We start from the raw sequence: 14537 nt of genomic DNA on the forward strand, positions 1-14537 counted from the left end.
CCCCCCCCCCCAAGAAATCAACGCGGGCCTGGCCTCCGCGGCTCAATCCTCATGTGAGCCGGACCTCTGGGCCTGGGGTTGATCAATGGATTTATGCAATCCTCGACATAAGATGCGGAAATACCTAGCTTCAGACCATCCGCCATGGCCTTTTGCATACGGGTTATGTACTCTGTACGAATTGCACCGTCAGTTTTGAATCTCTCGCTGACGTATACGAGTACTTTGATCCGCCCCGGTCGTAGCTCCGGCCGACTTGGGCCTCCTCGTCGAAGAACCCCTGCGTTATTTCTCTCGAGCTCTGCGGCAACCAGCGAAGACTTTTGCGTGTACAGAGTTGGGTGTGGTGTCAAGTCGACTTCTCGCATCTGTCTCTCGTAAAGTTTTTGCGATACTCCTTCTGAGCGATCCAAAGTTTTCTCGTCTTCCCGATCCACTAGGTACACGAGACCCTCGACGCGGTGACTTGGGGATGGGACGATGTTTGCAACACCCCGCTCGTTAATTTGCCATCGATGGCCCGGGAGGGACGCTGCGCCGACGAAAAGGCTGCGGGGGCATCGCTCTGCCATTTGCGAGACGTGAATGTTGCTGCCGTAGGCAAAATACAAATATTTGCCCTCATCGGCGTAGAGGTTCAACTTGCGGGCAATATCAGCCATTGGAGAGACGCCGTTGGGACGAGCTGGGTTGTGTGCTGGAAGCCTCCTAATACCGCGAGCTGGGTTGGGTGCTGGGTTGTGTGCTGGAGGGTTCCTGTGACCGCGAGCTGGGTTGGGTGCTGGGTTGGGTGCTGGAGGGTTCCTAATACCGCGAGCTAGGTTGGGTGCTGGGTTGTGTGCTGGAGGGTTCCTATTACCGCGAGCTGCGTTGTGTGCCGGAGGGTTCCTCTTGTTGCGAGCTGCGTTCGGTGCTGGAGGGTTCCTATTGTTGCGAGCTGGGTTGGGTGCCGGCCTGTTCTTATGTGTCCACTCGACTCTTTCTTCCACAAAGACTGCGCCGTATGGCGAGGGCACGACGGGGTAGGGGAACATTTCGAAAGTATATGCAGCAGCCAACTTGATCTGCAATCCCGCCTCAAAAGGATTCAAGTGCATATATACTACCACGCAGTGCATATTCACTGTCGCTGCACTGTGACACAGAAGGCTAGGCAACAGCCGGCTGTTGCCTAGTTCTTTGTTCTCGACTGCATCATATACGACGGCACCCTTTCGCGGGACCAGCCGCCCTGTGTATAGGTGCGTTACACAAAACACCAAGCATCACCCGTGTTGCTCAGCCGGGGCGTATCTCGGTCCAAAGAGGACCTCAAGGTTGTCGGGCTCGATGCCCAACAGAGCGTGAAACAATGTAGCGCCTGAAAAGCGTCAACACCAGCGTGGTGTACTTTAGAAGTACTTGCGATGACTCCCACTCACAATCCATGACATATCGCCTGCATGTTTCAGCTAAACTGATTTCCTACGGTTATTCTGGCCTCACCGGTAATTTTGCTATAATTAGTACGTCTAGTCTCATGACTCAGAAGCCAGAGCACTATCCGTAGTTTGCCAATCATCGTCGTCTATAAACTGCCGTACATGTACACGGCGCACATGTACACGGTGCACATGTAAATAAGTAAGTAGAGGGTAACACAAATTAATATTCTCTCATCCAGCTGACTTTCTGAGGCCATTATGGCATGACTAGGCAATCCACCCTTTCGTCGCCCGTGAGACACACTGATGATAGTAGGCGTTAGATGAAACAGTGCGGATAGAAGATGCACCAACTCAAGTATTATTTATAGATTCAGCTGCGGGCAACGACCGGTCAAGCATGAATGCACTATATATTGTAAACAGGAAAGCCTTTTTTATAAGGCAGCCTTGAACTTGGTGAATACGTTGTGTAGTTCAGCATACGGCTTAATGAACAACCACCTGCCAGTGGCAGTACTGTACAAAATACGACCGTCTTCTAATCTCCATTCAATACCCATCTTTCATTGCTTCCTAATATGCCTCAAATGACTACTTGGACATTTGGGGTTGAGATCGAAGCTGTGGTCAGGCCACACACACCACGACCGCCTCTGGATGCTGCTTTATACTATAAAAAACTCGCAGCAGCCCTAGTCAAACGAGGCCTTAAAGCCGAGGCCGACGATTTACTAAGCGGCGATAGAAGACGACCAGCGAGCTATGAGAAGTGGTGGATCACACGCGATGGCTCTCTTGGAACCTACAGTGATGCTAGTCAGAACTTTCTACTGTTGAGTCGACTTTCTGCGTCTTGACTAACTAGTCCTTTCCAAGTTGCCTTGGAAGCTGTTTCCCCAATTTTCGAAGTTCGTCGCAATTGGGACGCAGATATCGATACATTCTGGGCGGCCATGAGGGCCGTTTTTCACATGCCAGACAGAAACACGAGATGTGGCAGCCACGTCCATATCGCGCCAGGGCGCGGTAAACACTTCCGTCTGGATACATTGAAGAAGATGGCATTCGGAATTGTCGTCTTTGAGCCTCTCGTCCTTCAAATGCTCCCTGAATACAGAGCTGATAACCCATACTGCCAGCCCAACACCAGAAACTCGGAACGACTGAGTGCGTGTCGGGGGAACAAGGCGCAGATTGCGGAGCTCATCAGCACAGCTTCTACATGTATTGCCCTTAGAGGCATTATGCAGAAGAATAGGTATGTCATTTGGAACTTTGACAATACTCTTCCCAACAAGTCGGGCACTATCGAATTTCGAGGAGGGCGGATGCTGAGAGGAGAGATCCGCACTAAGCGGTGGATTACCTTTGCCATTTGCTTCTTGCGCGCTGTTGTGGAGATCAATGATATCCTTCGATCAGGCCATGGATTGCCGAGCTGGACACCTCAAGCGTTGTATGACAAGGTGAAAGAGGAAGCAAGGAAGTTGTCACTTGACAGGCATCTTCCCGCCAGTTACTTGGTCCTGAACGAGAGTTCTAGCCCCCGTCCCCCGTGAGCCCAGAATATCTGAAATCTTCAGTAGGGATAGGAGGAGTGAACAGCACTGTCTTCCTGGCAACAGGGCACAGAGAGTGGTTGCTACTTGGACCCTTATGCCGAAGAGAATCATCTCCTTTGTTCTAGGATTTTTTATGACCATCCTAGCCAGAATGAGAGATTCACTACTTTCCTTCACATTGATCTCATTTTTCTTTTCTTTAAAAAAAGGGAGAAAAGTTTATTGAAGTGGACTGAACCATTATGCCATGCCGGGCTGGCCTTTCCACTTTGCTGTCTACTCAATCTACAAGTAACCGGGATTGCCATTGCAGCATGCTCTTTCGTCAAAAGTCACATCTAGTAGATAATTTTCAAAGCCATATTGCTTGCGTTGTGTATATCTAGAGAGAAGCTTCTTATTGAAGAGGCCACCAGGAAAACAAAAAGTCGACCTGGAGACATATACTCGTCACAAGAAAGAGGACTTGGAGCTAGTTAATCACCACATCAGCCGCCTGGATATTCGACACTAGCCAGTATAACGTTGTAGTATTCAAAGTATTCAGAGCTATTTTACTTATGCAATTGGGCTGAAAGTCAATTGGGATACGGCCACTATGGTGTGGTCACTTTGGTGTGGCTGGCACGGTCTTGGCCGTCCTTTACAAGGCCCCTGTAGGTGCAGCAGACGTACTCTCTTGTATTTTACACTCGCACGTACTTTAACGTAAAAATACATAGTACAAGTGCTCCAGAGTACAAGTGACAGCAGCTCTATTCATCTCAACCCCTCACTGCACTATCCGGTTTCCCATGCCCCCATCAACTCCTAAAGTCCACTAGCTGTAAAGTGTGACGCAGAAACACCAATTCGGAGATAATCACCCCTTCAACTACTTTTGGGTCTTAAGCTTACGCATATAGGTCAGCCATGTCGAGATCTAGCCGTACTTACACGGTTGGCATGGAGATAGAAGGCATCCTTGCGGCTGCTAGACCTTTGCATGATCCTCACCGATGCTACCAACGATTGGTGGAGGAACTTCGACGTCTCGGTGAATCAGCGGTGGTCAACAGAAGGCCAAAGTCGAGAGCGGCCGACTACTACAACACCGATTGGGCAGTGACGAGTGATGCCTCACTGCAGGCTGGGCCGGGGCAGGTGGGCTTCGAGGCCGTTTCTCCTATATACCAATTTCAAGGGCTCAGATGGGATCACGCCATGTCAAAATTTGCCCAGGCCTTGAGGAATAGTCCATTCACTCTAGTTCCGCACGATTCTGCCTCTACCCATGTCCATGTCAAGACGGCACAGAGGAATTTTAGTCTCGACGAGCTCAAGACTATCTGTTTCGCGTCCATCGTCTACGAGTGGCATATATTTCAGATGATGCCCTTTCATCGCGAAAGCTCTCTTTATTGTCGCGGAGTGATGCAAGGCAGCGGCTCGATTAAGAGACTCTTTCCTAATGGCTTGGATTCCGGAGAGAGTCGTCATGTCAGAAGACTTCGGCAAGAAATCCAACAAATCCGGGATGCTCACTCACTGGTGGCTTTTGTTCAAGGAAATACACGACACATGCTTTGGAACTTTTCCAACATTATCAAAGTCTCGGGCACTATCGAGTTCCGTGGGGGAGGTCAGGGGACGTCGCCCTCACTGGTGCGTACTTATGTTTATATAGCGGTGGGGTTTATAGAGCTGGCTTTGCAGGAGGTAAGAATTGAATTCGCACGCAGAAATGGCATGCATTTCAACGATCAGAAAGCGCTAACGAGCTATTCAGGGATTGTTGTGGTCAAACACTTTTGTCGCGGCTGACAAGGATTACCAGTCGCTACTCAGGCGTATGAGGAGGTATACGACCCCTGTTTCGCCTAGGCCCTGGCCGTAGATGGATGGAGCTATATGGTGATCGCACTAATGGATAGTAATAAGGGTGATAATCTACGTGAGCATTATATCGTTCTCCGGATAGATCCGTGCATTCTGACGGGCATGACAGGATGTGTAGGGATGAGTCAAAGATTATCTAGTATGTCTATATTTAGGACCCGATACGAACATCCGGTGATGACTCCAATTGCGGAGAAGCAAACCCAATTTCTCGACAGGCGAGATGGAGTTTTGGTTCAGCAGAGCATTTGTCACAGCTTCAAATATCTGGCCACTGTTGCGATTGTCATTCTGGCTGGGCTCAGTCCCCTCGTGAAATAACCAAGCCCAGTGCCAATAATGGCCTCATTGATGAGAAGTTGACGGCCCAGCCTGCCGATTCTAGTTATCGGGTACGCAGATGGCCGTCGCAATAGCCGCAATGATTTAGACAAAAACTCCAATTGTAATCTATCATACTCGGAAAATTATAGCGAGCTGAGTACGCAAATCTTGCACGGCGCTTTTGATTCGTAAATAGCAATAGAGTTTACGGAACGTTTTGACCAGTCGCGTCATTGACAAGTAGCCGACTGCCCGTGGCACGAACCCCCGCAACGCCCTGCGACTCGTGCGCTTCTCCGCCCTGAGCATTCATGAATATGAATCAATTGCAGACCTTGCTTTCTGCTTTGCACGGCGTTATTAATGGTGACGGTGTACACGTTTCCTATGTCGCAATTAGAATTCGCCTTTGATGTATTATTTTTCTTTTCGACAAGAACACTGTAGTTGAACGTGCTATCGTGCGCGTTGTTCACGTCAGCGCGGAGAACCCGCTTTGCTTTAAGCTCTGGCACTAATTATTTACGGTGTACATCGCCGTTTGCTCCCGCCGATAGCGCCAACCCCGCGCCTTCTAGATCTTGTTCCTTACCCCTCCGCAATTGAAGAATACCGACAATCTTTTCATGCCTAGACAATGTCCATCCCCGGCAAAATGGCTTACCAAGATGCCGATACTTTGACAGAAGAGCACACAATACCTCTCTTTGAAAGCGAATCTTCGTGACGAAAAGGACCTATCGAGCAAGAAGCGAGAGATGACAATACACCACTCAATCCAACAAACAAAGCATACACCGGAAGAAGCTTACTAGCCACCTCCAAGCTCAGCGAGATGGCTCAAATTGTTGAGTTGAGAGCCATCGTGCTCTCTTGGCCTGGGTCATCGCCCATCATCTCGGCACCCAGCCATCTGCCGTCGAAATCTCTACTCAAGAATGGTGGCGCCACGGATCATTCAACCTATGCGTACCAGTCCATGTCCACATTGACTCAGTTGCCCTGCTCAATGTGCCAGAATTCGCCATGATTCGCTTTCCACTCCCCTATCGCGTGGGAGAGACGACAAGACCTGGCAATTCGGACGAAAAGCTCAATTGCGAAGCCGCAACATATGCGTGGCTGCAAGAAAGCTGCCCTTCAGTTCCGATCCCGTGCCTTTTACGGTTTTGGCCTCTCGACCAACCAAAGAGTAGTTATTCTGCCAATTTGGGACGTTTCTCTGTTTACTAATTGCCATCACCCTCTAGTACGACAATCTTCTACCAGCAAATATTGCCAAACTATTTCAACTTTCCCACCAAAGAGCTTAATGACGATGCATATACCAGATTTTGCTGTCGTTCCTGGTCTCCCAGAGTGCCGTCCGTCATTGATCGCAAACTTCGGGACCGAGATGATTATCTCACTCGGCTCAAACAGGCCTTCGTAGGACCTGCTTGAACCGAGTTGACATGAGACTGAGTCGCAGCTGGCTACTTTGCATCGCTCAGGGATGGGGCATCAGATTGAGCAGCCACCTATCTTCAAAGCCACCTAGTTTATCGTATGTAGGTGTATTTGATGTTAACTGCCTGGCGAAGCCCCACAAAGCGAACGTGATAGCTTGCACCTCTGCAAGCCACAAAATGGTGCAAAGTGCCTCGCTCTGCGTTTTGCGACACTACGCACCAGTTGACACGTATCTGCATGGTATACATGGCTGAACAACAACTCAGCTCAACAGGCATGGCCGATTGTGGGGATAACTGCATGAAAGCGACATGAGCTTCAGCGTGGCGTTGCGAAATTTGATCACGTCATCATTCTGCCCTCTTCTCTGGAGTCCTGGCATAACTAGACCGCTCTTGTAGATGAGCCATTCCCATGCGTTGACAGCTGAATGTTTCTCGCTACAGAAATAGATGCTCAAAGTGACTGATTATATTCTCTGAAAAAGAAATCTGTTGCCCGCCCACTCGAAAAAAAACTGACGTTCTCGCCCACTTACGTCCAGCCTGTGTTTCTTAGTTATTCGGTACCATGTGATGCACCATCACTTGCGGCGTGACATTTCAGCTAAGATTGGCCCTTGGCAGCTCCACCAGCGTTATCGTTGATCTTGTCAACTTGCATGAAAATCGCTGTGCGCATCTCTGCCCAGGTCTGCTTTTATTTTTGGTCTCAACCTTGCAGGTCGAACACGGCTGCTCCCTCCTCTGAGACCGAGATCCAATTCATTCGGGTTTTTGTACACACTGAAACCTGCAGCCGTCGCTTTCTCCAACTAATGACAATGGCTGCGCCGGATCTCGCAAAAGTCAAATCTGGTCACAAGTAATTCAGGTGAGACGCCATTACGACATTGTGGGTGGCGGGTTCTGACCGAACGAAGAGATGTTTGATTGAATATTGTGACTAATTTTTCTTCTTTTTCTTTTTTTCACATTCAAGATTTTTGCAATTAGTAACACTGCGTCAAAACGCATGTCATTGTCAATGGACTTCATTAGCGGGGTATGTCGTCAAGGCGTAGGTAGTATCGGAGCTAGCAGTGTAGCGAAACCCCACTTTAGTCGATCAAACCCCTGAATTAGGTCGATATTGCGGCTGAGCGGCCTTCCCGGGCCGAAAGCCGGCCCCTCAGTGCCCTCACTAGTGTTGCTCTCCACCGCGAGAATGGAGTTTTTGCTAACACCTTCCTTCTTCAACGCACCCGGCCGCCGAAATCCCCCAAAAACCAGGCCTGGCTGGGAGAGTCTCCAAGAAACGGGGTGTACTGCTTCAAGCAGTGCTATAATACGTCGAATGCGTTTTTCGTGGCATGCCTGCTAATGCCTTGATGAGACGCTTGTTTGGTGGTCAAGCATCTCGAGCGTGGTGGGTGCACGCAACTCGGCTGATATTCCCTCTCCGTGTTTTTCTCATCGCTTCGCTCTGTACAACGGGATACAAACAAGAATGATGAATAGGCCGAGGCTCAAGCGCTGCTGCGACGCCTGTCGAGCATCAAAGGTGCGCTGCGAGGGCCAAAAGCCCTCGTGCAGGCGATGCATCCAGTCTCAATACTCGTGCATCTACAGCCTTTCTGGAAAGGTCGGGCGACCATCTCATAAGCAGGCCCGGCGGCAGAACAATAGCCCTCCCCAAGGCCTTCTGTCGCCATCCGAAGGCAATAGTCGAATCGAGAGCGTACTTAACACCCCAATCTCAACGAGCATAAATTTCGCGGAGACAGGCAATAACATCACCACCACGTCGACATCCGAAGATGCCTCGGAGAATATTCCCGATGTCAGCCTCGAGTCTATTCTGTTGTCAGACGGGGGTGCCGCGGGGCCCGAATTTTGGGCTGAATGCATTCTACCGAGCATTGACCCGCCATCAACACATTCTGTTCCTTTTTCAGGTTGTGCAACTGCAATTGCCAACACACAATCCGATGCAGAATCACTTTGTAGGCGACTGAGGCTGCCAGATATGGCTATCGACAATACCCCCCATTTTCGTTCGTTCGACACAATTTCAAGACAGCTCTCCACAATCATGACCTGTTCGTGCTCTATGCAATCAGAAATTGGTCTTGGTGTCGCTACTACCTGTCTGGCCGTTTTAGATGGTTACCGGGCTATTTTCAGGCAGATGATGGGAAATGTATCCTGGAAATGTACACAGCAGCACTCAAACAAGGAGCCAGAAGGGATAGCCATCAGATTCCTTCAAGAAGTTCATACATTCTCCAACGTGGTCAACCAGTTCGAGGAGCGGTACAGCTGCCATGGTGCCTCTCATTCTGTACCAGCAGTAATGTCTGCCGTCTTGCAGGATGGACTGCAAAGTGTCATACGGCAGGCTATCAGACGTCTGCAGTCGAACATTGCAGGCGATGCTCCTTCTACGTCACACTTGGTGTCAAGCCAACTGCTAGAATGTAGCAACATCGCGAGCCTTCTTGAAACCGACCTGCATCATGGCAATAGACAATGATTGCTGTCTCGCAAATAGCAGGTATAATTTTTTTGCTTGGAAAGGCTGCTAGACCAGGAGGAATATCCGCAACTTCAGCTACCTGACTTAATACAAATTACGATTATATGTTTCTGCAGTTTACTTATTTGAGCTCGACAGTCGGCGACTCATAGGGTTCGGAAGCGACCTCTCTCTGCTATACCGACTGCCTGCCTAGATACAAAGTCTTCTAGCGAGCCACCGAGAATATCGGACGCACTGTTGATCAACCACTCTCCAGTATATATCCGCCGCCCAAATGCAAAGCGGAATGACGACAGCAACGACCGCAGCCCAAGCCACCCCTGGTGGGTAACCCGCTTCCACTGCCGCTAAAATACTGCCTCTTGTCCCTGTATTCTGCGCGATAACCCAATGGATCAAATATAGGGAGTAACTAATCTCTCCCAAGTAGAGCAAACAACTGCTATTGAGTAAGCCTTGTAATAAAGGTATGTGCTCTAGAGACGCCAGCATCAGAACTGCGGACATTGACTGCCAAAATCTTGGCTGGGCCACTGGGCCGGTAGGTATCCAGTTAAAATACCGGAATGCAAAGGTCGATCCAACATTGCCATGTGTAGGCCAACCCCCAAAAAATAACGATGCGATGAACAGAGCCCACCAAGACATGGTGGTGGCTGCAGTGCGATAAATCTCAGACCGCTCGATCGAACTACGACGAAGCCGCATCTCAGCCAGTATCATACCAGCGAGAAACAAGGAAAGCGGCCAGAGTGAGAGACCCATGTAGAAGACGGCCAGCAAAAAGATGCACGAGATTCTAACGTTCGGGCTGGTGCGTGCGAAAGCGAGGCAGCACAAAAAGACGACCAGAGATCCTTGAAACTCAATACTGAGGGTCCACAACTGTAGCTTGTCCAAGGTATCTCCTTCGACGCGGATGACGGCCATGAATCCGCGCCACGTCGCCATCAGCAGTCCCAGTATACCAGGCTCATCTGTAAACGGAATCGGTTTCCGCTGCTGATGCCCATACAGAACCTCGAAGCGTCTCATGACTGCGCAGATTATGACAATCGGCACCGCTGGCAAAAAAAGGCGAAAAGGCCGTCGAAAGAGGCTTGAAGGTAGGCTTCCGATGGCCGCGTCTGTGTCGCCGCGGTATATCCTCTCAAGCGGCCCATAAGCAAGACTGAAGCCACTGATGACGAAAAAGATGGCGACCATGAAACCGCCACTGACGAGCACTCGGATAAATGGAAGTTGAATAATGTAATGGTCGTCGGCTTGGTCGCCCCATCCGCGGTAGTTGGACTGGAAATATTCGCTGCTGTTGTGCTGGAAGACGACAATGAGGCTGGCGATGCCCCGTAGGCTATTGAGGTACGACGTGGGGAATAATGGCTTTGGGGGAGCAGCGACTCCTTCTTCATCTTGGGCGGGATGGAAATAATGGGCTACAAAGGAGGGCATCAAAAACCAAAAAATGCGACGAACAATTGTCGGCTTGCGGGGTAAGACGACTCCAGTGAGGGGGGTGCTTTCGCTCACAATCTCGGCCATGATGCCATGCTGCTGGGAAGAAACATGGGATGGATGCTGAGCGTTGTCGAATTGTTTTTGGTGGGAAAAGATTGGAAATTTTGCCTTGACAAAAGCTCAACGTGGCAGAGACTAGACATGATTAAAGTAAAAGCAGTAGGGCCGACGTCACTCAGAGGCAGGGTGCAGGTGGTTCTTCGGTCAGTTTCTCGTAGTATCATTGGCTGGGATATTAAACAAACTGTCCACATAAAAGATTTCCCTTACAATGATATTCTTTAACATATCTCTACACGCCTCCACGAAGTATAGTAAGGATAGTGTATATTAAACTGTCTTGCCTTATATATCAAAATTCTTTATAATCTACGTATATAAGGCTGTAATTTATATACTTATTCTTTAAATATAAAATATCTTAGACTATCTTTATATATCTAGGTAAATATTTTTCTTTTAATAATAATAAAAAGAACTAACTAGTTAGATCTTAATAAATCTATTATTAATTTAGAAATTCAATATAAACTTATATCTAAGAAATGTTCTATATTTTAGTTAGTTATAATCTTATTTACCTAAATATATTCTAAACCTAAGTGGTTTGTTTTATGTAGATAGTGGAAGACTTTCTTCTATCAGTAGTCGCAGGTATATAGTATATACCACAACTAGTACCTCACCTGGCAAGTAAGCAAGGTAGGTGCATAGCGTGTGTAGACGTAGAGATATGCTGTCTCCTTGACGTTTAATTTTTAGTGCCATGTTAGTGTGCACATCGTGTCAGCCCTGTGAGAAAACAGCCGCTGGCGTGTAAGTAGCTGGCGTTAAGTTGCCAAGGTTAGTAGAGTGGCGACGTGTCCAGCACCCACTTCAAATGATTGAGGGGACGTGGCACATAGAGCAGACTATTGAAGAAAGCAGAGGCTACGTGCCTTCGTGATTGAATAAATATACGGCGGCCTGAAAGTGAGTGAACCCTTCACCTCTTTAGTCGATACAGCATTGCTTACCTTACTCTTGCCGAGACTGAATACGGCAGACAAAAAAAAGACAAAGACAATTCAACCTCACTCCCGGAAGGCGATCCATGAACTTATAAGCCATCTAGTGCTCGAACTCCCCGACGCCACCAAAAGGCAGTAAGAGTGCCTGAAAGTGTATGGCCACAATTTCCAAGCCTTTCCAAAGGCTTCAGGATGGCCGCTCTGCGGCATCGGCAAAGGCTTCCGTAAGGGACTTCATGTACTTGTCTCGATCGCCTAGCTTGCGGTCGATGATGCTCGATGCATCGCGGCGGAAAAAAGGGGAACAGAACCTAAAGTATGCGCCATTATCGAGTTCTTCGTCGGGAAAGCCAAAATAGTCTTTCAGGATGCACTTATAAAATATTGCTGCAAAGTGTGTAGGATCCTTGAGTGCCAAGGGGACCCAAAATGTGCCGTTAGCCCACGACTGCTGCATCATCGATGAGATATCTGTGTCTCTGCACTGCAATTTCTCTTCACGTCTGATATGCTCCATAAAGTCTGCGTGCAAACGCGTAATGTCGGCAGAGGTGACCTCATCCACAAATTTATCACCGAGCCAATATGGTGTTTGAAGGAATTCGATAGGCCATGAGCAGGCAAATTCTAGGTCGATGATACAAGTGATATGCCAATTCTCATCAACAAATATGTTACTTCGATGAAGGTCGGTCAAGGAAAACACAAAAGGGCCGTTGCGGAGATCGTCTCGAAATAGTTGTGGGAATACCACCTTAGCAGCAGCTAGGCTAGCCATCTGGTACCAAGCATCCTCAGGGCAATCTATCGCGTTCGGGTGCTCCATAAATCGAGTTTCGAAGGTCTTTAGTTGAGAGGAGACGAAATCTTGAACGCTAGAGAATGTTGTGCGCCGCGACATGTGTAGGGAGATCCCTTCGTTCTCGTGTATCGTAGATTGAACGCTAATAGGCCGATTGTCTAAGCGTAAATACCCATTACCATCGAGGCTAAAAAGGCCAATACGGGGTAGGCAAATACGCGCGAGCGAGACCATAATCCTCGCCAAGTCCCCTTGTAGATTTTGTAGACGGGTAGTATCACGCTTTGTATCCCAGGATGACGACAGCGTATCTCCGGAAGTGATGGTTTCGATGAGCAGGTAACCGATATCAAGGGCTGCGAAACGGCTGGAATCGTGACGGACATATTGTGAAGGTTGCTGGAGGCCAAATGCCGCCAGGAAAAAGCGCCGGGCTTCGTAGAACCAGCGCGACCACCTGGGAAGAAGGCTGGCGTTCGTAAATTAGCGGGCTGATGAGCTCACGGGACGGAATTTAAATGTCAGAAGGCTTACCCTTTTATTTGTAGATAACCCAAAGCCATAGAGCTTTGGTATCGGAACAGAGGGGCAATTCTCCTCAAGCCATGCATACGTCGCAGCCTCACAATTGAGCTTTTCGTCCGAGTTGCCGGGATTTGATGCCTCCCCAACTCGGTAAGGCAGGGGAAAGCGAATAAAAGCATACTCTGGGGTATTTGACGGCGCACAGTCGATATTTATCTTGAGTGGAACACAAAGATTAAACGATCCATGTCGCCACCATTCTTGTGGTGAGATATCAATGTCGGTCGGCTTGGTACCCAGGTGGTGTGCTATTACCTCTGCCAGTTGAGCACGATGTCCTTCTATATGATCATAGAAGGCTGCCCTGCGCAGTGGGTACTGTAAAGCGTCAAGAATATTGTCGGTCCGACCTGTGGCAATGGATAGAGTGATAGGGCCGGAAAGTAGCTTGCGCGTCGTCATGGCAGAGTCTTTGACGCGGTGTTTCTTTTTTTTTTTTTTTTTTGGAGGGTAGAGAAATGGGCTAGATGAGGACGTGAGATTGATCTTGCGAGATGGCGAATCGCGAAGTCATGTGACAAATGCGTACGATCTCTGCAAGCAAGGAATTAGGCAACCAGGTTATGTATTCAGAAACACGCACATCTCTCAAAGATAGCGAACAGGAAGGTTTCTAACGAATGAGCGAGAAAATCAGCGAGTCTTGAGATGCTTCGAGAGGCTCGGCGGCGGTAGCGGCGGTAGCGGCGAGTACCTCAGTGGTTGGTGGCGACGCTATAAGAGGGGAGCCGAGCTATGGGTTGCACACTAGAAGATGCATTTTCGGAAGATACTCCTATTTATATGGAAAATGCCTTAGGATCTGATTGATATGATTAGTACTACTATTATCCTGTGTCTTCAACGACTATATACAACTTAGCCGCTTTCTTGCCAGCAGCTGATGAGCCAGAAGAACGGGCGAGTACTGCCGATGCCTCGGTTGACACTTTTAGATTGGCTGGCTGGAGACATCGGTAGTTGCATTGTCGGGAGCAATCGGCTACAGCGTCCCGGCAGGAAATTTAAAATTGTGAGCAAACCGAGTCTAGAATTAGCAGAAGTTTATACGTCGTCTAATAGATGTATAAGAGCTAGCTCAGATGAGATCTGATTATAGGAGAGAGAAATGCCAAAATGATTAGATGCTACCCTTCTTACGAAAGAACCTAGAAAGAAAAGAACTAGCCTTACTTATATTCTTTTAGATTAAGAATCAATCACGAAGACCTTATCTATAAGACCTCACAAAGACCTCGTCTACAAGGCTCCACGAAGACCCCGTCCAGTATAGGTGGAGAGAAGGCGTAGCTAACGCGGCTAGCTAGGATAATCTAGGACAGGATAACGTAATCCATTTATTATTGTAATCTTATTACGTTTTCAAGCGAATTAGCTAATTTATGCTATAATCTTAAGTTTTCTAAAGTACTAGCGACTCGCGACTTAGGTGGTTTGATTACCACAGTGTTTCAAGGCG

At 48.5% G+C, this 14537-nt stretch overlaps 4 protein-coding genes across 4 annotated transcripts; 1 reads left to right on the top strand and 3 right to left on the bottom strand.

Moving 5' to 3' along the window:
- Positions 1–17: 17 nt before the first annotated feature.
- BBA_05306 (AIG2-like family protein) lies at positions 18–1034 on the bottom strand (the record flags this gene model as incomplete). The annotated part of the gene is made up of 1 exon (XM_008600403.1): positions 18–1034. The coding sequence occupies one exon, from the start codon at positions 1032–1034 to the stop codon at positions 18–20; it is 1017 nt and encodes a 338-aa protein (XP_008598625.1).
- Positions 1035–2005: 971 nt separating this feature from the next.
- BBA_05307 (uncharacterized protein) lies at positions 2006–2986 on the top strand (the record flags this gene model as incomplete). Its single annotated transcript, XM_008600404.1, has 2 exons — positions 2006–2243; positions 2304–2986. 2 exons carry the CDS (start codon positions 2006–2008, stop codon positions 2984–2986), a joined length of 921 nt encoding a protein of 306 aa, XP_008598626.1.
- Positions 2987–8851: 5865 nt separating this feature from the next.
- Positions 8852–10705, bottom strand: BBA_05308 (acyltransferase-like protein; the record flags this gene model as incomplete). Its single annotated transcript, XM_008600405.1, has 2 exons — positions 8852–9023; positions 9726–10705. The coding sequence occupies 2 exons, from the start codon at positions 10703–10705 to the stop codon at positions 8852–8854; spliced, it is 1152 nt and encodes a 383-aa protein (XP_008598627.1).
- A 1173-nt stretch (positions 10706–11878) lies between these two features.
- BBA_05309 (phosphotransferase enzyme family protein) lies at positions 11879–13056 on the bottom strand (the record flags this gene model as incomplete). The annotated part of the gene is made up of 2 exons (XM_008600406.1): positions 11879–12962; positions 13028–13056. 2 exons carry the CDS (start codon positions 13054–13056, stop codon positions 11879–11881), a joined length of 1113 nt encoding a protein of 370 aa, XP_008598628.1.
- Between the last annotated feature and the right edge of the window lie 1481 nt (positions 13057–14537).

This window comes from Beauveria bassiana (genome assembly GCF_000280675.1).
Source record: "Beauveria bassiana ARSEF 2860 unplaced genomic scaffold BBA_S00013, whole genome shotgun sequence".
Lineage (NCBI taxonomy): Eukaryota > Fungi > Ascomycota > Sordariomycetes > Hypocreales > Cordycipitaceae > Beauveria > Beauveria bassiana.